Raw genomic sequence first — 27,731 nt, forward strand, 5'->3', positions numbered from 1 at the left:
AGCTTTTCTAACTACTGGTAAGTGATGTATAATTGAACAGAGAAGTTGCATTTCTCTGAACATTCTTTGAAAGTTCTGCTCGCAAACTTAATGTTTAATTTTTTATTTAGATGAGCAGATTAAATTTTATATAAAATACTGAAATGAATAAGATGATAATATATCTTGTGATGGGTCTGTATGTTATTTCCTAATAATTACAATTTATGGATGCCCAGAATGTGTTCGAGTTATTGCATGTACGGTGTCTCAAATCTATTTTTGTTGCGGTAATTTTCGTGATGGTTAGAATGCTGATTTTCGCCATCAATCATATACCATGTTGCCCTTTGAAATATATTTTTCTGTCGATTGCATAAACCACTAAGGTTTTTGTTAAGATCCATTGATGGTGTTCAATAAGATTGTTAGTTACCATCCTTTAATATATGATGTGAACCTTGGTTCTGCCTTTATTTATTACTGGGTTTTGTGTTCAGTTAATGGTGGTGAGCCTCAGGTTTTGGGGAGGGCTTCTAGTATTGGAGCATTGAAGTCAGGGTACATCAAGATTTTCTTGAGAGGGGAAACCAAAGAGGAACAGTTAACTATCACGCGGAAAATAGATACACAGAACAAATCTGATTGAATTTTTAATGGAAAAGTTGTGCCAAAGAGGAACATAACTGATATAATTCAAAGGTTAAATCCAGCAATAAGATGGTGTTATCATGTATATACCATAAATAACACCAGACTTGCTAGTACAATAGAATAAAAACAACTATGCTCCCTCAGGCCCTGGTGTTGATTATGTACATTTTGCAGTAACTAGAATTAGTCTTCTAATGCAGTAAATGAGCTTAACCATCTTTCATAAAATTTGCGTTTACACCAAAAAGAAAGCTAAGACAAACAATTTTACTTGGTTTTGCTAACGGCTGCTACTCTATTCTCGAACCTTTTTGGCATGGCAGTTCACAGTTGTTTGAACCAGATCAATCTCTGGAGGTTTCATGCAGGTGATAATTTTTAATTGCATTACATACTCCAGTGTAAGTTTTACCAATTACTTGAGTCTTATGGGTTGTAACTTCGCTATTAGCATGTAAGCATCTTATTACATCTCATTGTTCTTCCTTTGTTATGGCTATATCAAAAATTTAATTGTAAGTTAACTTACTGTTTCTTCACCTTCTTGCATTGATTGAGGGGAGTTTTTTGGTCGTCAAACAGTGGAACGTCACACCCAATGCATCTCTGAAGTGGTAAAATCTCTACCTTTTCTTGTCACAACCCGAATTTCCCACCTTCGGGAGTCGTGTGGCGCCTACTCGTGAAAGCTAGGCAAGCCAACAGTTACAGTTTTACCACCATTATTATTAACTCAAACCGGAACAGATAATAACTAAAACAAAATAACTATGAAATGCGGAAGTGATATAGCAATCCAACAATTCTAATACATAACTACCCCAACTGATCTGGTGTCACAATTCACGAACGACTAAGATTTACTACAAATACAAGTCTGAAAGCAGTATAACTGTTCTCGAAAAGAAGAGACAGAAGAAACTAAAACAGGGAAAGGGAACTTCAGGCTCTGCGAACACCAGCAAATCTACCTTGGTCTCCTTCGACTAAAGGTAGCAACCTCGAATCTACTCACAATGTCCGTCACCGAAATCTGCACAAAAAGTGCAGAGTGCAGTATCAGTACAACCGACCCCATGTACCGGTAAGTGTCGAGCCTAACCTTGGCGAAGTAGTGACGAGGCTAGGACACGACAACCATATAAACCTGTGCAGTTAAATCATACACGAGCAGAACAATAATAACAGAAATTAACAGATAAAGATGGGAAGGGGAAACATGTTGCGGGGAATATCAAATTCTAACAGTAATTTAACAGAGAAGCATAATGAACACCATATTTGTATCAACAGGAATAATGAAATAGTAAAACGTGCACGGCATCACCCTTCGTGCTTTTACTCTCATCATCACCATAAGAAACAACAGAAACGGCATGGCATCACCCTTCGTGCATTAACTCTCACAATCATGGCACGACATCACCCTTCGTGCATTAACTCTCAAATCATGGCACGGCATTACCCTTCGTGCATTAAAACTCACAATATCGGCACGACATCACCCTTCGTGCATTAACACTCACTCACAGTATCATGCACGGCATCACCCTTCGTGCTTTACACTTATCCTCACCTAAACAGTAGAAACAATACATCCCGGCAAGGGAATCAACAATAGAAACAATAACATCCCGGAAAGGGAATCAGCTATAACCAATCTCGTTTCAACAGTTAATTTCATGAAATAAGTCTCAACCGGAGTCAATACTCAACAATGATCAAATACTCAACAATATCATAAAACTTGCTCGACATAGAGAAACATCATTTTAAGCATGAACAATACATGATAAGAGACATAACGATCGCAATATAAGACTCACTTGCACGCTCAACAACAACGTATAGATACTCGTCACCATACCTATACGTCGAACTCATTACTAACACGTAGCAAATAAGACAACAACACCTATTCCCTCAAGCTAAGGTTAGACCAAACACTTACCTCGATTCCACGGCCAAAATCAAGCCTCAATTACCGCTTTACCTCTCGGTTCCACTTCCAATCCGCTTGAATCTAGTCATAATTTACTTAATAACATCAATAAACACTAAATAAACCAATTCTAATGCATGAGTATAGATTTCCCAATGTCTTCCCCAAAAAGTCAAAACCGACCCCAGGCCCACTTGGTCAAAACTTGAAGTTTGAACCAAAACCCGATTACCCATTCACCCACAAACTCAAATATGCAATTGGTTTTGAAATCCGACCTCAATTTGAGGTCCAAATCCCCAAAATTTGAAAATCCTAATTTCTACCCAAGAACACCCAATTTCCCATGAAAAACCCTAGATTTTGAAGTGAAATCATGTAAAAAGATGAAATAGATTGAAGAAAAAGAGTTAAGATCCATTTACTATGATTTGGGGAAGAACTTGCTCTAGGAAAATCGCCTTTTGGAGTTTAGGTTTTGAAATTCTGAAGAATGAAGTGAAAATCCCGTCCAAGACCCCTTTTACTCAGCTGCAGATGTCGTATTTGCGACAGGAGCTTCGCAATTGCGAGACAGGCTTCGCAAATGTGAACGTCTTGCAATGTCTGCTGTTGTCGCAATTGCGAGCAGTTAGTCGCAATTGCGAAGGCTGACTTTCCTGTTGACTTTGCAAATGCGAAGTAAATGCTCGCAAATGCGAACTAAGGCTGGCCAGGGCTTCTTTGCAATTGCGGTCGAGCCCTCATAATTGCCAAGCCTGAGAGGCTCGCAATTGCGAAGCCTGACCTCGCAATTGCAAGATCAGAGCCTGCAACAAAACACCAGCTGCAACAGAAATTTTCCTAAGTCCCAAAACACTCCGTGGCCTACCCAATACTCACCCGAGCCCTCGGGGCTCCAACCCAAACATGCACACAAGTCTAAAAACATCATACGGACTTGCTCGCGCGATCAAATCGCCAAAATAACATCTTAAACAACGAATTTGACACCAAAACTCATGAATTCCTCAAGATAGTTCAAATTTCTATTTTCTCAACCAAGGGTCTGATTTATATTAAATCTCTTCCGTTTTTCACCAAATTTCGCAGATATGACTTAAATATTATAACGGACCTGTACCGGGCTCCGGAACCAAAATACGGACCCGATACCATCAAGTTCCAACACTATTCAATTTCTAAAAACCTTTATATTTCCAGCAAACAATTTTCTTTAAAAATTCTTTTCTCGGGCTAGGGACCTCGAAATTCGACTACGGGCATACGCCCAAGTCCCATATTTTACTACGGACCCTACGGGACCGTCAAATCACGGGTCCGGGTCCGTTTATCAAAAATGTTGACCGAAGTCAACTTTAATATATTTTAAAGGCCAAATTCAATATTTTTTTTAGATTTCACATAAAAGCTTTCCGAAAATGCGCCCGGACTGCGCACACAAATCGAGGAGAAAGAAAATGAGGTTTTCAAGGCCTCGGAACCCGGATTCGGGTTCTAAGCAAAAGATGACCTTTTGGGTCATCACATTTTTAGTTTTAGCAAACTTTCGTTGTATGAATAACGTCCCGTGTATTTTTTAATTTTTACATGAGCAGTGCAATTTCTGGCCTTAATTTTCTATTTTCACAAGTTAATTTACCAGTACGTGTAGTCATCTCGAGTTAAGTTTTTATAATTATTTTGTAACTTGGCTTTTCATTTTCTCCCGAATACTTGATCTTCATATGAGTAATAAAATTATAGTTTGTATTCTTCATCAAGTAGTTTCACTTTGAAATTAGTATATTATAGTTGGTAAAGCACCTATTAGAAGAAGAAACAGAGAACATAGTGCAAATTGGGATAGACTTGGACTAGGAAACATGAATCAATTTATACAGCAACTCGGAAACTATTTCAAATGCTAATATTGCCAACTATACTAACATCAAATTGCACTATGATATGGCATTTATGAGGTTTGTTCTAGAAAATATGGTTAGTGAATAAACAGTAAAGGAAGTTCTAATTTGTTATATTTAGCTTAGCCACTACATATGAAAGAAAATAATTTTAGTTATCATTGATAACGTGATTTTTTTGAAACATATTGGCATGATTATATCATTTCATTTTTATAGTACCTAAATGTGTTCTCCAACAAATCTCCTTGAATTTCTTTTGTAGGTAGTAACCAATTTATCTAATGTGTACATAAAAGATGATGTGCCTTATGAAATAATACAAAAGAGCGACACTTGGAAACGACCAATATTATTCTCTTTTTATTTTGTATAGGATTTTTTCACTCCCTCCTTTGGCTGCATTCCAGGACATGAGAGTTTCTTGCTGCATTCTAAGGACATATAATTTTAAGAGGAAATTATGCGACTCCGAATCGATTTCAAAACTCAATAATTCACTTTAAAATGATTTGGACAAAAACCTTCAATTTCTCTTTTAAAATCATCAATCAAATGTCAAAATCAAAGATGGAATCATGTGCTATAATCAAATCCAAGTCAAAAATACTTACACCAATCAATGTGGTAAAAATTCTCTCCAAAATAGCCCAAATATGAGCTCCAAATCTCCAAATGTGATAAAATGAATAAACCCTCGAATATATAATGTTCTGTCCAGACATTTTCGCATATTCGAACAAATAGCCGCTTTTGCAATCAATCTCGCTTCTGCGGAGACAAATGGAAACCCGATACCTTACACCTGCAGAAAAAAACCCACTTCTGCGACACTAGTCCGCACCTGCGCCAAGAGACCCGCAGGTGTGATAACGCTAGATCCTGCCACAAACAAGCCTTAACCAAAAAGTTCCAAAATGATCCGAATATTGTCCAAAACTCTCCCGAGCCCTTCAGGACCCCGTCCGAACATGCCAACAAGTCCCAAAATATAACGCGGACCTACTCGAAGCCTCAAATTACACATATCAACACCAAAACCACGAATCGCACCTCAAATCAAATATTATGAGCCTTTGAACTTTCAACTTCCAAAACTCGTGTCGAACATCATCAAACCATCTCAGAATAACCTCAACTTTTGTACACAAGTTCCAAATGACAAAACGAACATATCACAGCTTCCGAAACAACAAGCCATACATGATAACATCAAAGTCAACTCCCGGTCAAACCTATGAATTTCCAAACCTTCAAATTACCAACTTTCACCGAATAGCGCCGAAATCTTCTACAAACATCTAAATGCAAATCCGGGCTTATGCCCAAGTCCAAAATCACCATCCGGACCTACCGGAACCATCAAAACTCCGATCTGGGGTCAAATACACAAAAGTCAAACTTGGTCAACTCTTCTAACTTAAAGCTTCCTAGTTAAGAATCATTCTTCCAAATCAATCCGGAACCATTCGAAAATCACAACCGACCATACACGCAAGTCATAATATATCATATAAACCTACTCATTAACTCAAATCATCGAACTGGATGCAAATGCTCAAAATGACCGGTCGGGTCATTATAGTTAGGGGTGAGCATCGGTCGGTTCGGTTTGGTTATGAATATTATCGGTTAGGCATATCGGTTATCGGTTTATAAATTTGATAAACCGATAATCGAGCCGATAAGATATCGGTTATCGGGTATCGGTTAATAGGTTATCGATCATTATCGGTTTACCCGATAAGATAACTCAATTTAGAGTTAAGCAACAAAAAAAAGACAATTCACTAGAGTTAAGCAAAAAAGAGAAGAATTCACATATAGTATACTACCCATTTCTGCGTTATGTCCGGTGGCCACAACTGGAATAGTACTAATTCTTCAACAACAGTTGTTCAAATACATTAATAATAATAATAATACAAAGTAGTAGCAATTTTACCTTAAAATTAACAAGTCCAAACATATAGTACTAACATTTCAAATTCAAGTTAACAAGACAACAACTGCTCAATCCTTCTAGGCTTCACCAAAAAATGGATAAATACTTATCAAACTGCAGCAATTCCCACAAAATGTTCCAAGGCATTAGCTGCCTCCTCTGATATGATAACAACAATAGTTGATTTAGAATTTTTATTTCACACAATACCTGCACTTCCACAAGCGTTGAAGCCCTCAAACAGTCCAAGATAAACTGGATGTTGTTTGTCAAATGCCTAACCTGAAAAAAGAAACCATGGGGCGATCCCTATATAAAGATGAATTTTGTTATAGAAATTAAAAGCCTAACGTGTAAGACTAAAGACTTACGCTAGGAGTAACTAGTAAGGTCTATGAAGAATGAAGATGAAGCAACCGAAGAGTGCGGCTGAGAAAGAATAGGAGAGAATGAACTGAAGCCCTAGCATATGTATATACTTAAGGGTAAAGTCATACTTTTATTAATTCTTATTGGGTTACCGGTTAATCCATTAACAAAATTGGCAAATCGAGGCCCAAACCGATAACCCAATAGTGAAAAAATCCTAAATCGTTACCGAACCGTTAACCCAATAACCCGATATCGATAACCCAATAAACAATTAAAGATTCGAGTTATCGGTTTTACCCGATATATGTCCAGCCCTAATTACAGTTAATCACATGACAACTTCTTAAAATAAGGAGGTTGATTCTAGATCATAGTCTACAATAGAAAATGTGGGTGGTTGATTATAAAACAGTAGTCTACGAGATAAATTGGTCAAATGAATCCTTAAAATAAAGGATGTTGATTCTAGATCATAAGTCTACAATAAACAATTTGAGTGGTTGATTATAAAACAGCAGTCTATAAGACGTTGAACCTTTATGAGACCTTTTAACTGGAACTTCATCCCCTTCTTGAAACTCATATTCAACCACAAATATCTTTAAACAAGGCCTCATACCATCCACTGTAATATCAAGGAGGTACGATTGCAAATCATTGTCATTCTTAATGAAGAAAGGAGCAATCTTGTCCCTCTTCAGCATAGAGCTAAGCATATATGTAATATTCGAATTCCTCGACGAACATATTAGTTTTCCACATTTAATGACGACATCCACAAATCCGTCAGATGTACAATTGCTGGGTATACAGATAGGTATTGTAACATTTGTATAGGAATTCTAATTCCAACTATTTGGCCCCTCAACCCATTCACCAGAATATAGTCCGCATACGATAATCTCCCATCAATCTATTGTGAACCAGTGATATATTTTAACAATGGTTCATTGTACACTAATGGTCGAGCATTGTGCATATAAAGTTTGCAAAAACCCAATTAACAATGACGAAGAAGATGAGATGCAAACACTTACCAAATGAAGGAATTACACAATATACCACCTAAAATAAATTATCAATCCAATGTACTGCCAATTTCATCCCCAAATTCGACAATTCCAAAAATTTCCAATTTTTCGATTTTCTCTCCGTAAATGATTAATCAAAAGAATGAGGCTTGAGATGAATGAGGAATAAGGGAGACGACCTCTATGTGAAGCATACAAGAAAAACAAGCTGCAATGGAGGATTCAGTCGAGGGAAATGGGGATTGGGACGGCGGGAAGGGTTTGGAACTTTTTTTTTAACTCTGAAAATATTAGAAATTATAGATTGGGGCCAAAGTGTAATAAGTGAAACATTAGGGACAAAAACTAAACTTTCCCCATTTACTTTATAATCCTACTTAAGCACTAATTAAGCATGAAGGTCAATCCTACAATAATTAAAATTTAAAGGTCACTTGGCCAATTCAAGTCTGAAAGTGGGTCATATGACCAACTACCCCAAGCTAGAATGTAAAACCAAAGAAGTAGATAGATTATCACAAAAACAAAGAACTAGACTAGGAAATGATTAATATGTAATACCATAAAATTTTAAAAATTTTATGTAAAAAATTACATATATTTTTGTAATTGTTATAAATATATAATATTATGGATGTTCATTTAGTACTCCTTTGTAAATAAGCTTCCCGAAAAAGCTTATCCATATGGGACTCCGCCGTAAATATGGTTATCTATTTAGTACTCTATTTGAAATAAGCCTCCTGGAGAAGCTTATCATTTCGGTACTCCGTTATGGATAAATATTACCCCCGATAGAAAATTATCTATATCTGATACACTAGCAGCTTACAAGCAACTTACAAGCAGCTTGCAGTAGCAGCTTACAACCAGCTTACATAGCAGCTTGTAGTAGCAGCTTACAAGTAACTTACAAGCAGCTTACACAGTAACTTGCAGTAGTAGCTTACACAGCAGCTTGCAGTAGCAGCTTACACATGAGCTTGCTTTCTTCTATAATTATAGGAGATTTCAGTTCAATATATATAAGAGTTTGAAGTTGAATAATACATCAATCTCTATCTCTCTCTATACTTGTCTTTGATTTATTTAAGTTTATATTTTATAACACGTTATCAGCACGAGTCTCAGCCATTTTGAGCACTTACTTCGAATTTAATTTCTATTTAAGTGTTCATCTTCGATGTAAGCTGATGCTCTTACGTCCGTGGTTAGATCTTGCTCATTCCGAGCATCATAAGGTAGATTACATCATAATTATGTTTCATTTCCTGAAGGATGAGAACTTTGATAAATATTAATCCATTCCCTGAAGTGAATGTGACAATATTAATAAAGCTCGTAAATATGAACGCGTTTTTGATGTGAATATATTACAATTCACCTCCAGAAGAAGTAATATGATTGAGGAAATATATACCAAATATTTCGTATTTTAAATTTGCTCCTGAAGAAGTAACACAATTGAAATTTCTTTCTGAAGTAGGAAAATATTATTAAGTGGTGTTTTCTTGTGCTTAAATATTTATATTGTTTATTTGATTATGATTTCCTCTCATGATACCAGAAGTGTCTGAGCAATATTTGATAGTACAAAATGTATCAACAACTCCTGAAGAGCTACTGTTTGTCTAGAAGACACATGACACCACTAGTGTTTGATAAATATTAGATTGTGGATAATAAACGAAGGCTCTCGAAGAGCTTATATACAAATATGTCATTCATATTATATGATTATGGTCAAAACATATGTTGTAGTAAACCTGAAATTTACTAATACAAATGACTATCATATTGAGGCTACGAACGATTGGAAGATTGAAAATCTTCATGTTTCCACAATCATATGGGGGTAAAATAATATGTATGTGAGAGGTGACTCGCCTTATTCTTTAATTTGTACCATTTTATGTATCATAGTAAACCAGAAGTTTATTAATGCAAAAGAAGTAGTCACAGTAAATCAGAAGTTTTACTGAGGCAAAAGTAGCTACAGTAAATCAAAAATTCACTGATACAAAAGTAGTCACAGTAAATCAGAAGTTTACTAATGCAAAAGTTTATGACATAGTAAACCAAAAGTTTGCTAAGAGATAGCACATGCCATGATAAACTTGAAGTTTTCATTTGCCATTTTTAAATAAGCTATTTGAGAATTCAGATAAGGCTATACTGAAGAACTAGAAGATTCTTCAAGAATTCTCCTGTATTGCTTGTTCTCATAATAAATTGATTATACCGGCTAAAGTTGGGACTAAGACCCCTGATTCTGAAATATATATAAAGGGTGAATATGTGCCTATTTACCTATCATGTGAACCACTTATAGATGCATACATAAGATGGTTACATGTGTGATTATTGTCAACCTGCAGTTTGGCATTTGGAATTGCTTTTCTCAATTAAGAGCATAATTTTCAGATTATGAAATCAAGACAGTTCATCTTGATAATGTTGGTTTATATCCAAGATGGTTTAGCATTGAACACTTCCTGTTAATGTCTAAACCATTGCTTATGAGAACAAAGCTTCGTGTGTTGGTCTATGATTTTCTAAATTGCATATAGCAGCACTTGTATGCATCAGACCAATAATATATGATGAGTTCTCCCCTGACAATTGGTTTAGGATTAGAAACAAAATATTTTTACTATCTTTTGATTTGTGGTATATGATTAATTTCACTACCACAATACATAAAGATATATTTTCCGAAGAATATTGGGGATATATGTTAGTTTTTCTAACATTTGGGAGATGAAATAAACAGTTGAAAAATATGCTATATGAATCGAATTATCATTAATATGATCCTCACTTAGAAGATAATTCAAGTCAAATGCTAGAAGTATTTGGTGATCCAGAATTAAATATCATATTTTAACTGCAAATGCTCCTACTAAAATTAAAGTCCCTGAAGAATAGAGTTTACTGTATGCATGAAGCGTGGTAGACCAATCGGTTCAAAAGGTAACAATCCTTGAAAAAGAATAGGAGCAAACGATCAAAATGATCATAATAAGGAGGAAATGAGCTCCAGAAGAGCCCACGACATAACATTTCATGGAACTCCAGAAGAAGTTCAGGTACCTGAAAATAAAGAAAGTTATGAGATCTCAACAAGTTATGTCACTTAGGAACCGATACAAAATGATCGTCGGCGATATATTTGATACAAGATAGTGCAAAATATTGTAAAAGATTTTGAGGATCGGACTTGTAGTCCAGACACCTAAAGATGTCATGTCATTTAAATGTAAGTCATAACCTTTATGACTCATTTGATTAATTCTATATAAAGATCCCTGAAGGATTTAAAATGCCTGAAGCATATAGTTCAAAGTCTCGAGAAATGTACTCGATCATATTACAAAGGTCTTTGTACGGTTTAAAGCAATCTGGGCACATGTGGTATAATCGCCTCAATGAATATTTTCTGAAAGAAGGTTATACTTATTGTTTATATTGATGACATAAATCTTGTTGGAACTCCAGAAAAGCTCCAAAAGGCTATTGAATATCTTAAGAAAGAATTTAAGATGAAATATCTTGGAAAGAAAAAAGACTTTGTCTTGGTCTGCAAATTGAACATTTAGTAGACGGGATCTTTATCCATCAATCTGCCTATACAAAAAGGGTCTTTAAACGCTTTTACACGGACAAAGCGCACTCATTAAGTACACCAATGGGTGTTCGATCACTTGAAGTGAATAAGGATCCGTTCCGACCTCCAGAAGAGGATGTGGAACTCCTTGGTTCTGAAATACTCTATCTCAATGCAATTGGTGCACTTATGTATCTTGCTAATGCTAACAAAGGTGGTGCAGATCGTTTTGATTATGCAGATACATAATTAGAATGCGAAGACTCAATTATTTGAAACAAGGTTTTCTTCAGGGGAGTAAAATACGCGTTGCACTCTTTTTCCCTTACTAAGGTTTTTCCCACAGGATTTTCCTTATAAGGTTTTTAATGAGGCAGCCAGTAATGCGTATTACTAAATATGTGTACTCTTTTTCCTTCACTGGATATTTTTCCACGGGGTTTTTCCTAGTAAGGTTTTAACGAGGCACATTATCTTTTAATGAACATCCAAGGGGGAGTGTTATAAATATATAATATTATGGTGTTCATTTAGTACTCCGTTGTAAATAAGCTTCCTGAAAAAGCTTATCCATATGGGACTCCGCCGTAAATATGGTTATCTATTTAGTACTCTATTTGAAATAAGCCTCCTGGAGAAGCTTATCATTTCAGTACTCCGTTATGGATAAATATTACCCCCAATAGAAAATTATCTAGATCTGGTACAGTAACAACTTACAAGCAGCTTACACAGCAGCTTGCAATAGCAACTTACAACTAGCTTACATAGCAGCTTGTAGTAGTAGCTTACAAGTAACTCACAAGCAGCTTACACAGCAACTTGCAGTAGTAGCTTACACAGCAGCTTGCAGCAGCAGCTTACACATCAACTTGCTTTCTTCTATAAATAGAGGAGATTTTAGTTCAATATATATGAGTTTGAAGTTGAATAATACATCAATCTCTATCTCTCTCTATACTTGTCTTCGATTTATTTAAATTTTTATTTTATAACAGTAATAATATATTTTAAGTAGGTATTTCTGTTGTCGATTTAATTTAAAAAATTCAAATCCGGCAGCAGAAACTACTAAACCACTCAGCAGTCAGCAGTGTCAATCGGTCTTGCAGCCACGAATTTCGCATTAACGGCTGCTAATAACCGTTCATATTTTAAGTCTTTTAAGTGTCAAACCCACACATTTCGATAGTTATCCTTTTCTCCTTCCACTTTAATAATTTTGCCATTTACTGCTTTGAACAATAAAAATTAAACGAGAGATAGTCGAAGGGATACTGAAAAGAGTAGTGGTTGGGGGTGGGGTGCGTGGGTTGGGAGGGGGAGGGTAGACAAGAAGAATGGAAAACAAGAGAAAAAATGGAACGTTTATAAAAATCCCTAGAGACGATGATAATGGATACGAAACGATACACTTATAGGTAAAAAGGAAACCTAAAAGATTTCCAATTAGAGCTAGGGGCAAAGTAATGGGGCGTAAGAAAGTAGAAATCAAACGGATCGGAGACAAGAACAGCAGGCAAGTGACGTTCTCTAAACGGAGGAAAGGACTCCTAAAGAAAGCCAAAGAACTCTCCATTCTTTGCGATGCCGATGTCGCCGTTGTTGTATTCTCCAACCGTGGCAGACTCTACGACTTCTCCAGCACTAACAGGTTCCTCATTAAATCTCTTCATATTGTTAGATCTTCCTTCTAATTAACAGTTAGTGTTCCTATTTTCCGTACCTTTATGTTTTTACTTATCCAGAAGGTGCACTCCATTATTATATTCTTTATTATTATTGTTACCTCTTCAACCCTAGAAATTCGGGAAGCATGATAGCTGGTGAATCTCTAGGATGACACCTAGCCATATATACTGACACAAAACAAGCACGCTTGTACATTAATTTGCATTAGGGTTACAGTCAGTCTTGTGCTGTTATTATCTGAGTTTTCCTTTCCAATGAATAGTAAAGAGTGTCTTTTTGCATGTGATTATAGCGGCGCTCAGAGAATTATGACGTGAATATCAGGAACCCCGCCTTCTTGAACATTCTTTTACAGGAATTTTAGTCGGGGATATTCTGATATTTTTCGTCTGTGTATGTCAAAAGATTCATAAGATTCACTTCTTGTTGCTTAAGACTTGTAAATTAAGTATTGATATGTAGAAACATTGCTGTTTGAAGAAAATTTTGGAGAAAAAAGGGGTTGGCCTGTTTTAACTACGCTAGTACGGAATAAGATTTCCATGAATGTATGGTATATATTAGCTTAAGAAAATGTTGTGCTTGTGGTATCTTTTGTGATTGATTGCTATTCCACATGAGCAACCTAATTGGTAATAGCACCTAGTGATGATTGCTATGATCATTTATAAGATATATATCTCCTGAACAGAAGCAATGTAATTGTTCTCTTTTTAGGATTTACAATTAAAAGTGAAAAATCCAAGATTGACCATTTTTTCATTTTATATATGACTTTAGATTATCAACTAATTACTCCCTCTGTTTCAATTTACATGAGGTAGTTCGACTCGACACGGAGTTTAAGAAAAAAAAAAGACTTTTGAAACTTGTGATCTTAAAAGTTTAAGGGGTAAAAAGCTTTGTGGGGTCATCACATTTATGTGGTTATAAAAGCTTCTCATTAAAGGTACAATGGGTAAAATGAAGAGTTTAAAGTTGAATTATTTTCAAATTTAGAAATGTGCCATTTATTTTGGAACGGACTAAAAAGGAAAGTAACTCATCTAATTTGAAACGGAGGGAGTACTTTTTATCATCCCTATTAGGGCTTTCAATATGTATGCTACTTGTGTTTGTTTTTTAACAGGATCAGTTAAGTGTATAAGTTTCAACTTGAGACTCCTCATCCAAAAGATTTCAGATTTCATATGTTGTCTGATTCTTTTCTTTAAGACGGTATGTCCGCGTTATATATGAACATTGACATTATACCTTGAGAAATTGATTTTATTTATCGAATCTCCTTCATGTGCATGGACCATGAATGTATCCTGATGTACTTTTAAGGTTTTGCATCTCTCAAGCACAAAGAAGAGAGGAAAACAAAAGCACCCCACTAAAATAAAGTATTTAACAGAACTACCGAAAATGTTCTTCAACACATGTGAGAGGAAAAGTATCTTACCCACTCGTTTCTTAATCCCACAAGATTTCACGAACCGCTAACTTCAGCTCATTTTTAGCTTTTCTATACTGCTCCATATTCTTCCTCTTCGCCTCCTTGTCTATGCTCTCTACTAGTGTCAAATATGCCACTTTCTTATCTTTTACTTTTCCTTGGACCTCTTCACTCCAGCACCTGTCCCCTTTGTGGCCGTTAGAGGAAAACCTTCAAGACCCTTAACGCCTCTCTCGCAGCTTATATAATACAGTTTGCTGTCATGGTACACATACAACTCACATCCCCATTGCTCATCCAGGCTCCCATAATCAGAAACTTCTCCTTCAACTCCTGAACTTTTTTCTTATTCAAGGCACCCCACCTGATCCTCGGTTGACCATACACAACCCTCTTTTTTCTCTTCCTCATGATTTTAAGTCCAAAAATCCGAATCTTTAAGGAGAAGAAACTTTAATCTTGATTGGATTCTTAAGACTTCTTGAATTTTTTTGTAAATTTTGGTCTTTTTGATCTTGCATCATTCTCCTAGATGAAAAAAACTCGCCCTCCAGCCTAACAACTTCCATGAATGGCGCAAGATTTGCTATAGTAAAGAACATGGACCAAATACTCACTAGGTTTTAACTTACATTTTGTTAGCTTATCGTAGAGCTTTTTCACGTTGTCAGAAAACTTAGCATTTGGTTTAACTAAATTTCAATTTTTAAGTTCTAACATTTTACCAAGCCTTCTTCGTGTAATCTTTTTATATTGACTATCAAACTTCAACTTACAATATGAAGTTATTGGTGTTAGAACTTCATGAAACTTAACTAACTCCATGTCTAGCTTTGAATTAAGCATGGAGGTCGACACTTTTCTTAGGAATGCATCAATTGCAACGGTTCTACACCAACAATCGTTTGAATGATAGCCATACATATACATTTATGACGTCAAGGCGGAGTTTTAAGAGAAAGACAGGGGTTGTTTTTTTGCTCATCTTATGGGCTTTAGGATTAATGTAATATGCTGCCTTGTTTGAAATGATAGAGTCGACAATTAAGTCAATATTGTGTTGAGCATCTCTGAAATGTGGAAAGTCAATGACGCACATGGTTGGATACTCCGATGGTTTTGTCATTAAACTTTGATGGTAAATCCTCAACTTGTAGATCCAATGCATGTTTTCTTGTGTCTTTGATAATGGACTTCGTTAGTTTTGTCCTTTTCACTCCATTGACTATTTGAATATTTATCATATTGGGCATGGTGCCTCGATACTCTCATGCCTTGGTCAGCTTTAACCTCTCTAGCCTGCCAATTTTTCTTGCTCTATGCGGTTGAATTGGTGAATATCGAAGTAGTTAACGTGGCAGTGGTACTGATATGTTATGTGGTGGTGGAGGATGTAGGCATTGTGACAAATTTGGTAGCTAATATTGAAGCACGACCTTCAACCAATTCAGTCAGATGCCTCATAGATTCCGTCAAGCTGTCTAGCTGCACTTTAAAGCCATCTAGATGCACTTTAAAGCAATCTAGATGAGCTGTAATTTCTTCATTGTCTCGTTTAAGGACTTCCATTCTTAATTTTTTAATTTTAAATTTCAGATCCCTTGAAGAGGATCCTGAACTTGCTATTTTCTTGTCTGGTGACATGATGAACAAGATAGCAAATCAAGAATTCGAACCTAAAACCTATGCTCTGATACCAAATTGATGTACTTTCAAGGTTGTGCACCTCTCAAGCGCAATGAAGAAAGAAAACAAAAGCTCCCCCACGAAAGTTATTCACAAAAACAAAAGAAAAAAAACAAAATACACAAAAAAAGTAAAATTGGGGAAACTAAGTAAATTTCTAGATAAGCTGGGTTGTGATCACTTTGTTTTGGGTGAGTTTCATGGGTTGTATTTGGGCTGCTTAATGGGTCATAATGGGCTATAAAAAATAATGGGTTAACTTAGGCTAAGCCCAAATTGACCCATGAGCTAAAATATTTTTAGCCCAACCCATTAATCTCTAGGCGGGTTAGATGGGTTTGAGCTCAAATTGCCACCCCTACATGCACTTAATGTTGAATGTGGTGATTACTTTGGCGTATCTTTATGTTTCTTGTATGTCATACACTTCTCATTGTATCGAGTATTGATGTTTTAATCCATAAGCGTTTCATGTGGTAGCACAAAATATATAAACGAGTAGCAATCATGAATAATGTGCATAACATTGCATGCTAATTTTTCAAATCCAAAGGCATTCAATGTATTCAAGATTTGCTATTTGACGTACTTTCAATTCTGACAAAACTTAAGGGGAAATTCCTTCCCGCTCTCCAATAGGGATCAGAACTGATACTAACGTGACTTGCAAACAACAATGATGCTATATAGCCATATAGGCAATGCTCGGGACCACCTCCTTTCGCTTCAGAGTCTTAGGCGCAACTCTTCTAGTTAGAGAAGAGTCCAATTGCGAACTCGTGCACTCCTATCCTATTGTTGCTTCTATCGCGATAGGGAACCGTGTGATTCTTTCTATCCCTGTACTTTCTCGCTTTTATGGAGTTGTATTCCCTAGGTTATGCATAAGGTAAAATCACTTGAGCCTTTTCGCCTTTGCTTCTTCTTTCCGGAGGTACAACATATGAATTCTAATTAATGACCATGGATGTGTCCATTGTCATAGGGGTAGTCTTTCATCGAGAAATGAAGAGAAAAAAAGGACTAGCCGACTCAAGCTCTACTCCTTTTGCTATAAATTTTTCATTTAGTAAAACCTCAATCTCAATTCCAAGAAATTTTGTATATAACATTTATCCTAAAAAGACAAGAGTTCGCACCTACTTTGAGGAGAAAGAATCTCTAACATCGATTGTCAAGATTTATTGTCAACTTGGTATATGAATATGTAAATTACGCATTGGAATACTCAGTGTTTAGAAAAGCGGTCGCTTCGTCGCTTTAAGCGCGAAGCGACGCAACGCGACCCAGTGTCGCTTCTAGCTGCCTGAGGCGACTCGATCTTTGGAAGCGCACGCTTCAATGGAAAAATCGATGAAGAGAGGAAAGCGATGAAGCGATCGCTTCTGTATAAAAAGCGCGGGGGGCCCTTTTTAAACAAAAAAAATGGGTCTGTTTTTCTATTATACAAAACAGAACCTAAATCGACAAAAAAACCCCTTCCCCTTCGACAAACAGCTTCTTCGACAAAATAGAGGTCTCAAAACAAAACCTAGGGTTCCATCCACAACCTTTCTCTCTCCCTCGAGCTCGACCCCTTCTCCCTTCTCGCTCGCGGCTCGACCAGTCCAGGACCCAGGTAATTTCTTCTTCTCCTTTCTTCTTCTGTTCTTCTCGTTTTTTTCTTTTTTCTTTCTTCTTCTTCTTCTTTCTCCAGTCCAGAATAGAGTAAGCATCCTTTTTTTTTCTTTCTTTTTCCTTCTCATTTTAGTGTATATTTCAGCGTATAAAATTAATTGTTATATGTATTTGATTTTAATATTATATTTCAGCATATAAAATTAATTATATATATATATATATATTTTATTATATTTCAGCATATAAAATTAATTATATATATGTTATAATGTCAGTTTATTTGATTAATTTTATATGTATTTTCATTTTAGAAAATTCATTATTATTTATATATATATTTATTTGATTTTTTAAGGTGTATTTGAGTTTATAAAATTAATCATTATATATATTATATGTATTTTCAGTTATTTGATTATGTATTTTCTTATATCTTAATAGGGATTTCAAAATGTCTCAGAGCTCGAAAGAAAAAGACCCACCCGGCTTGGCGATATGGCGATAGAGTTAATGAGAAGAATACAAATGTTGTACGCAAGTTTTGTAACAAGACAACGGGTGGAAGTTATCGCTTTAAGTACCATCTTATTGGTGGCGATAGAAACGTCACAAGTTGTCCGAAATGCCCACCGGAGGTGAGGGAAGATATAAAGAATTTTGTGGAGAAGAAGAAGGCGCAAAAAAATCAAATGAGTCATCAACCAATGGTGACCAATCTTGATGATGATGATTATATTGAAGAATCGTCACTTCCAACAAAACGGGGAAGAGATGCAATCTCTTCAAGCCATGGATCATCGACTAAAGGTCCTATAGATTGCTAGTTCCCAAAGAAGCCGGAAGCAAAGAGCGGTGGAAAAGATGTACAAAAAATTGCTAAAGACATTTTGAGGGATCGTGCAGTTAGAGCTTTTGCACGATGGGTCTATGATGCTGGGCTCCCCTTCAATTGTGTCAACTATGACACTTCTGGAGACTTTATTAAGGCTGTTGGTCAATACGGACCTGGAATGAAGCCTCCCACTTATCATGAAATCAGAGGTCCTTATCTAAATAAGGAAGTGGAGGAGACTAATAAAATTGTTGAGGAGCATAAAGTTGTGTGGAACAAGTATGAATGCTCCATTATGATGGATAAGTGGACGACAAGAACTGGGAAAATGATTATTAATGTGTTGGTGAGTTCTCCCAGGAGAAGTTTGTTTCTTGAGCCCATTGATGCTAGCGACTCATCCACTGACCAAATCAAAATGTTCACCTTGTTTCAGAACACCATTGAAAAGATTGGCCCAAGCAAAGTTGTTCAAGTGGTCACTGATAATGCAAGTGAAAATGTGAAAGTGGGTGGCATGATTGAAGGAGCGTACAAGAATGTCTATTGGACTCCATGTGCGGCTCATTGTATCAACTTAATGTTCGGGGACATTTTCAAGGAAAAACCCTTCTCTACAGTTTTTGGCCAGGGCGTTAAGGTACATTCTTATATTTCTCAGCGGCCCTTGTTATTGAATATGATGAGAAGATTCACCATGCAAAAAAATTTGGTGAAACCGGGCAAGACAAGGTTTGCACTACTTTCTTAACTTTTGCATAGTATCCACTTGCAAAAAGCCAATTTGAGAAAGTTGTTCACTTCAGAGGAATGGAGCAAGAGTAAATTTGCAAAGGAAAGTGCAGGGAAAGATGTTGCACGCATTATTCTTTCTTATTCTTTTTGGAATAATGTCCTTCATGCTCTTAAAATTGGTGGCCCTTTGGTTAAAGTACTCCGTTTGGTGGATGGGGAGCAAAAACCACCAATGGGCTACCTCTATGAAGCTATGGATAGGGCCAATGAGGCTATTCAAGCATCATTCACTGATGAGCAGAAATATGCAAAGGTCTTTCAGATCATTGATGCAAGATGGAATGAGCAACTTCATAGATCTTTGCATGCAGCTGGACTTATTCTGAACCCGTCACTCTTTTATGATTAGCATGAGAATAATTCATTGGCTAAAGAAGTGTGGACAGGATTCCATCAGGTTGTTATCAAGTTGACCCCAGATGAAGACTTGCAAGAAAAGATAGTAGATCAGCTTGCTATTTACAATGCATCTGAAGGACTTTTTAAGCTCCGACTTGCTATTAAACAAAGAAAGACGAAGTCGCCAGGTGACCAAGTGTTTCTATATTTTATAGCTCTAACTTTAATGTATTTTTTATACTTATTAACTCTTGAACATTTATTTTGACTTCTATAGTTGAGTGGTGGGACCAATATGGTGTGGAGACTCCGGATTTACAGACTTTCGCCATCAAAGTTCTAAGTTTAACTTGTAGCTCATCCGGATGTGAAAGGAACTGGAGTGTTTTTGAACACGTGAGAAGTAAAAAGAATTACTTCGTGTTTTGAGATAAAGTAAATTATATCTCAATTGTCCCAACTCCTACTAATTAGTTGACACATCTTGTTTGCAGATTTATACAAAGAAGAGGAATTGACTAACCTTGAAGCGCCTCCATAATCTAGTGTTCATAAAATACAATAGAGCATTGAGGCATCGCTACAACCACCACAATATAATTGATCCAATTCTTTTGAAATTTTTGTAAAACAAAAAATTATTAAATACCCCTAGTTAAAATATCCAAAATTACTTATTAGCCTTAACATAGTGAAAGCGTCGTTCTAACAAATATGTGACCATACCTTGTTAATAACTCTCCAAATGGATGGGGTTCATATCTTTAATCACTTCCTCCGTTTCGTCTTTTTGTGAAAGTGTTTGACTGCGCACGAAGTCTAACAAGAACGTCTTTTAGAGCAACATACCATGACATTTTTGTGGCTATAAAGTCGTGTCATTTAGGTAAAGTAAAAAGTATTTAGCTAAATTATTTCTAAATATAGAAATTCCTATTTTTGGAACATACTAACAAAATTAGTGTCACATAAAATGAAAAAAGGGACTATAATACTTTTGTAATATTATAACATGTTGGACCGTTTGCTTCATAGTTGTATAGAATATACGTATAGACAAAAATTGGACGATTAGCCTTGACATATTCTTGAGTTAGGAGACAGTATTGTTTCTTCTACCATAAGATATTGATGATTTAGCCAGATCTTTATCTTTCGGGCAACATATATATTTTTGAAAGTCCTTTATTATTTGATGATATTGTGGACGAACATTATGCACTTTGGGTCCATAGTTGTGCAGTAATTGGGCATCTCACCATGGTTGCTGGAGCTGGACTAGACAGGGTTTCATCGTTTCTTCTTCCTTCCTTGCAACAAAGAACAAGAGAGAGAGAGAATGTAATGAACACGACATGTTATGAAAAAGGTCATCGTGTTCTCCGAGCAATAGTTCACGTTTCAGTCTATGCTTCGCTTATATGTTGGCTTGGCTGAGGTTCCTTCTCTTTTGTAGTGTTCCTGTCTTGATATGCTTTTCATGTGAGTAGAAATGGCGTTGGGATGGCGTTGGGTAGCCACTGTTTAAGCTGGTATTTACTTTTTATCCAGCATTTTTAATGCTTAGCAATAGTAGCCACTAGTCTATTAAAATTAATATGAAAAGACTGTGTTACCCTTTCCTCCCCAAACGGAAATACACTGATGCATTCAAAACATAAAGACTTCGTATTCTCTAGGTTTTAATTTGCGCTTGTTCACTACTGTTATGATTGACAACGATGCTTTTGGTTTTGAAAACAGCTGCTAATACAAAGATTGCGGATTCTGAGTCAAATGATGATAGTGACGAAGAAGTTCCTTATGATATTGATCCAGAGATAGAAATAGTCTCGCAAAATGTTGAACAGAAAACTCCTTCAGTCACTTCAGATGAAATACAAGTACTTGGTACCAAGGAAATGTAGTCTTGAAGTCCTAAAGTTAAGTTCAATAGTTAAGGACACAAGTTCAAAAGTTAAGGACAGTCAGTTCTTAACTTACAGTTACAAGTTCTAAAGTTAAGGACAGGAGTCCTTAACTTATAGTTACAAGTTCAAAAGTTAAGGATATGCAGTCCTTAACTTACAGTTACAAGTTCAAAAGTTAAGGACAATAGGTCCTTAACTTTGATTTCCAAGTTCAAAAGTTAAGGACAGACAGTCTCCTTAACTTACAGTTACACGTTCAAATGTTAAGGACAAGCAGTCCTTAACTTACAGTTACAAGTTCAAAAGTTAAGGACAATAGGTCCTTAACTTTGATTTCCAAGTTCAAAAGTTAAGGACAGACGGTCCTTAACTTACAGTTACACGTTCAAAAGTTAAGGACAAGCAGTCCTTAACTTACAGTTACAAGTTCAAAAGTTATAGACAATAGGTCCTTAACTTACAGTTACAAGTTCAAAAGTTAAGGACAATAGGTCCTTAACTTTGATTTCCAAGTTCAAAAGTTAAGGACAGACGGTCCTTAACTTACAGTTACACGTTCAAAAGTTAAGGACAAGCAGTCCTTAACTTACAGTTACAAGTTCAAAAGTTATGGACAATAGGTCCTTAACTTTGACTTACAAGTTCAAAAGTTAAGGACGCTTGGTCTTGAAGTTTGAGTTCCAAGTTCAAAATTTAAGGACATGTAGCCCTGAAGTCCTGAACTTAGAGTTACAGGTTCAAAAGTTAAGGACATGTAGTCCTGAACTTAGAGTTCCAAGTTCAAAAGTTAAGGACATGTAGTCCTGAAGTCCTGAAGTCCTGAACATGAGCAGAAGGGTATTTTCGTCCGGACAGTTAAAGTTTATTAAAGCAATGGCTAAAGACTAAAGACATTTTAAACGGTGGCTTAAAAGTAAATACATGTGTTATTAGTGGCCAACCGTGCACTTCCCCCTTCATGTGATCAATTGCTTATATCACCTTACCTTTTAGTTTTCTCTTTCTGCCTATCCTCTTTGACTATATGAGAAAATTTGTCTCATAATATCTTTGCTACAACCCTAGAAATTGTTATTTGTAGTTGTTCATATTTAGTGGTCATTAAGTTATCCTTTTTAGAAATAATAGTTTGTAGGTAGTTGCTCATTTTCTATGTCGATCGGATTGATGGGTGTTATTGGTGTTGGTAGACCTATCGTGGTTGGAGAAGTCGTTTGTCGTTTTCCACTTTTAGAATGATGGAATTCGCAGTTGATAGTGTAGTATTTCTTTTACTTCTTTTGCGCTTACGCTCCTCTTTAATCTACTCTCTGGATTGTGTTACTTGAAAGTCGGTTAAATCAACATGCCGATGAATGTTATCTATTTTGTTGAGCTTGATTTATTTCAAGGTCGTGCAAGAGATTTTAACGTTCTCACGCCTTTTGGGCAAGTCACATGTTCCGTTCTCCTAAATTGTTTCTCTAAATGAAGGTATATTTTTTTTGCTCCAATTCCTTACTACTTTCTGAATATTTCTGTGTGAGGATCTTTGCTTGAACAGGCTTTTGGCCTCCAGAGTGGTGCAATAGAATAATATATTGAGCAAAATGATGTTTCTATCCCATTGTCTTTTAAAGCTGAAATCGCCAAAAGTGACTAGGTCTATAGGGCTTGAAGCGAACAACGAGAGATGAAGAGCACACAAGTTACGAAAATTTAAACAAATATCAATTGTATATACAAATTTGGAAAATATAACAATTGAATTGAAATTAAAATAACTAATTCTGTATATAGGACTTTAGTAAAATATAAATCAAGTTGCAATTACAATGACTAATTTTCACATCCAATGTACAATAAAGTCAACATTAATCCACTCTCAAAGTTAATATTGAAAGCATCGATGTTTCTCTGACGGATAACTTCATGTGTTCGAAACGCACACTTCTATAAAGCAGACACTACTGACTTTATCCATGATGCGATAACTCCTCGTTTCACATTTCTTACAATGAAGTAGTTCCTTATAAAATTGTTCTTCACGTAGAGTCAAGTAAGCTACTGTTCTAAAATAGGACGTCTTACCTCTTGACTAAGACTTTATGTTTTCATCTTTTCATCCTTGATGCATCTACCCTACCTATGTTACAAGATTATTCCGATATGTCATTTTTTCTTCTTCTATGAGAAGTTTGTGTTAATAAAATTTGCTAAGTATCACCTCCAAGTTACATGCAAGGGAGTACTAGGCATTTGTAGCTATTGTTCAAAGACGACTGTGGTATAGTGCCTTCTGGAATGAGGTTTTAGCTATTATTCGACTTTGTCTTTTTTAGGATGTGCTATCTATTCCTTCTTTGATCTTGGCTTGTTGATCCATGTAGGATCAACTCTACTTAGTCTCGGTGCTCGTTTTGATTCTTTAAGTTAAACATATTTTGTGACCCTCACGCAAGCGTAATAATTTTGTGCTAGGTCTCAACACCATACTAAAGCATAATCTTGTGCCATACGAGGACCATTGCAATTATTCCTTTGATTCTAATATGAAACTCTTATCATACTATGTTTTACCATACTATGGCTAATCAAGTTTTAATCTATCAAAGATTGCTCATTATAAGTATGAAAGTTAGTAGCTAAGGTCTCTAACCTCGTACAGATGAATGAACGAATGATTTTTCAAGTTATACGAAGCTTTTTACGTCAGTCAAAGTATGCTTTACACCCTTTTACCTCATAATAGAATACTCACCTTTACCTGGCATGGTTAATTGAGTGATATGACTTGTGATGATTCGTGCCACCTTAGCTGATTATTTCCTTATCGCTAAGGCAACCTCAACAAGATTTGATGCTGCTTATTGTCATGCTTGTTCTTTCTCGTCTATGTTTTTGGCATGTCAAATTTGTAGAGCATTTCTGCACATGCACTTTATATTTCTAGTTCAAGATATTTCTTTTTAACATCAACAACATAGACAAACACACACCTTTGAACCCAATCAAGGGAGCTTGTGTAGCATCATCACCGAAGGCACCCCATTATGTTGGCCAAATACGAACTTTATGCTTCGATGAAAGGTCCAGATATTACTGCTCTGGTCGGGGTTTACCAGAGCGGTCAGTCCTTCCAGGCTTGCAACCCAAAGGGAAAAAAGGAAAAAACTCAACCTATGCTAACGAATCCAACGACCAACAGTTGGATTATAAAATTTTTTATTTAAAAAATCAAAGGCACAAGTAATAATACAAATGAGGGCTTGCAGCTTGTTGGAGAAACTATAAAGCACATCTAGAAAGTATGCACCAGCTTGAGGTAATTGTGAAATATACTACTTATATAGGATCAGATAGAATCAATTAAGTTTATTATTTTCCTGTAATTATGCAATTCTCAGCTTCTTTCGTAGTTTAGAACACGTAAACTTAACTGCTTAAACATCAAATAACCTGAGGGAATAATTAATTTATCACTCAATAATTGTATCCTACAATTTTGTGTACTTACACATTAGTAATCGCATCTCACACTTTTGTATGTTTCAGTCTCACAGAGATCGTTCAACAATACCACAGCCATGTGGAAGCAGAAAAAGAGAGCTCTGCAGAAGTTTTGGACACAGAGGTATATGTGTAGTTGACTTGGCAACCCAGTTTATTCTGATGACTTAGAGTTCTCTCTGGATACCTGAAATATGTTTGCGGCCTGTGAACTAGTAATAACTTATGTACAGTAGCCTAAATAATGGAGTATCAAACAACCCCATAGGTGCATAGTTAATACACCCAAAAAAAACCACTATTATAGCGCTAAATGATCAGTCGGAGACTATTTCCAAATGCACTGTATAATCCATGTAACTTCCTGTATCCTGAATAGGTCTAAAGACACTATCCAGGATATTTGTGTGCCCTCTGACTTGAAGGTTCAACCTAGTATGTAGTGATTAATGATGGTAACTTGTCATCATGGTGCCTAACAAGTGTCTTGTGCTTAGACATGGTTAGTATTTTGTTGAAACCAAAAAACCTGACAGCATTTTTCTTTTGATAAGGACAACCTCTGACAGTATTTTATGGTTCATTCTTGTATGGAGTAACTTATCATCAATTCGTTTAGAGTAGTGATCAATATTTAAAGTTCTGATTGCTGAAAGTTTTCTGTCCTTGTGAGGTGGAAATAGCACTCTAAATATTCAAGCTTCATGACAGTGGGAGAACTGTTACAAACGGTAGAAAGGTACTGACCTCATGCTCCTCTTTCATTTCTTGAAAGGAATACTACTGATCTTCTGTCTCAATTTGAAAGGCAACTCGAGGAACCTGCTGTTGATGATCTCAGTGTGACTGACCTTGTCCATTTGGAAAACCAACTGCAAACTGCTCTAATGCAAGCCAGATCTAGCAAGGTCACACCAAGTTCCTCTCTACTTTTTTACTTTCCTAGATAAATTTACATTTTTTAGAACTCTGGTGTTGATCTGTACATCGCGTTTTTTAGACGTTACACCCCGTAGCTAGTGTACTTCAGTTGTGTTCTCATTCTTNGAGGCATTTCTTGATCGTGACCTATAGCACTTGTAAATAGGTTTTACACAAAACTATTATCCTTCCATGGCTCCGGAATCTGTTACTCTATTATCCTTCCATGGCTCCGGAATCTGTTACTCCTTTGTGCGGGTCAGAGTGTCTTAGCATAAAATTCCCTTTGAATGTTCTGTAGGCATATAAATTTTATTAAAATTAAATCCATAAAATAATTTGGATTATATTTTAAATTCAAGATATACTAGTCCAAGTAAATATTATGGGCTAATATAATTGAATTAATTATATAAGTCCAATATATATGGATTAAATAAATAAGTCTTAATCCATTGGGCTAGCCCATTTAATTGGGCTACAAGTAATGAGCCCACTTCATTAGGCCCAAGATATCATCTTCCTAGAGGCCCAATTTGGTACCACGCGTGAAATGACGTGGCACGCCAAGTCAAACGGAAGAGCCAATAGGATCATGCCACGTGTCAAAATGACAAGGCATGCCAAGTCACACTAAAAGGCCAATGAAATTACGCCACGTGTGCAAGTGACATATTCTGGCCAATCAAATGCGGCCATGTCACACTTCAATTTGATTGGTCGGAAAGAGTTTGTTCTTATCATGACTCCTTCCTTCCACAACTATAAATAGGTGTCTTCATAACTCAGAAAAGACACCAGAAGTTATAACAAGAAGCAAGAGAGAGCTCGTGGATCAAACGCTGCAAATTTCTCTACAAGTTCAAGTTCAAGAAATCAAGTTCAAGCTCAAGAACGAAGAACAAATCAAGTTCAAGCTCAAGAACGAAGAACGAATCAAGGTCAAGTTCAAGCAATCATGCTCAAGCTCAAGAACAAGATCATCGTTCATGGCAACAAACATAGATTCAAGATCAAGCTCAAAGGCCTTTGAATTTATTTACTATTGAAAAGAAGAATCAAAGGATTCATAGAGATTGTACACTCAAATATTCGAAATAAAATACTACGATTGTTGCGGTATTTTCGGTCTTGATTTTATTTTCTCGACGCAAATTTATTGTCTACAAATTCTGGCACGCCCAGTGGGACAATCTCTACCTCTCATCTCAACTTTTCAATCACCAAAGTCCAAGAACATTGAAATGGCTTCAAAGAAAATCAACTCCGGTTCAACTTCCACCAAGGCTGCTAACTCCAGGTTCTACGCTGATGTGGAAAGCATCCTCGATGTCACCTTCGGAAGCTTTGGACCAGTTACGAGGAGCAAAGCAAGCTCTTTAGGACAACAAGCACCCCAAGTGCCGTCCACATCAACCCCTGTTTTCGGATCTTCATCCTCAAAAGGAGCAAGATCTTCCACAAACGCATCTGAAGGAGGAAGCGATGTTGCTGAAAAGATTAAGAAAACTCTTGCTCTGCTTGACCTCTCCGGCTCGAAGCACTCTGCTGTGAAGGAAGATGATGATGCTT

General features: G+C 36.2%; 1 protein-coding gene across 1 annotated transcript; it reads left to right on the forward strand.

The window, feature by feature from the left end:
- The first annotated feature begins 12,756 nt into the window (after positions 1-12,756).
- Positions 12,757-26,266, forward strand: LOC109238199 (agamous-like MADS-box protein AGL27). The gene is made up of 4 exons (XM_019404625.1): positions 12,757-13,088; positions 25,284-25,362; positions 25,922-25,977; positions 26,047-26,266. The coding sequence occupies exons 1-4, from the start codon at positions 12,904-12,906 to the stop codon at positions 26,186-26,188; spliced, it is 462 nt and encodes a 153-aa protein (XP_019260170.1). The 5' UTR covers positions 12,757-12,903; the 3' UTR covers positions 26,189-26,266.
- Positions 26,267-27,731: the final 1,465 nt, after the last annotated feature.

This window comes from Nicotiana attenuata, unplaced genomic scaffold (genome assembly GCF_001879085.1).
Source record: "Nicotiana attenuata strain UT unplaced genomic scaffold, NIATTr2, whole genome shotgun sequence".
NCBI classification, from domain to species: Eukaryota; Viridiplantae; Streptophyta; class Magnoliopsida; order Solanales; family Solanaceae; genus Nicotiana; species Nicotiana attenuata.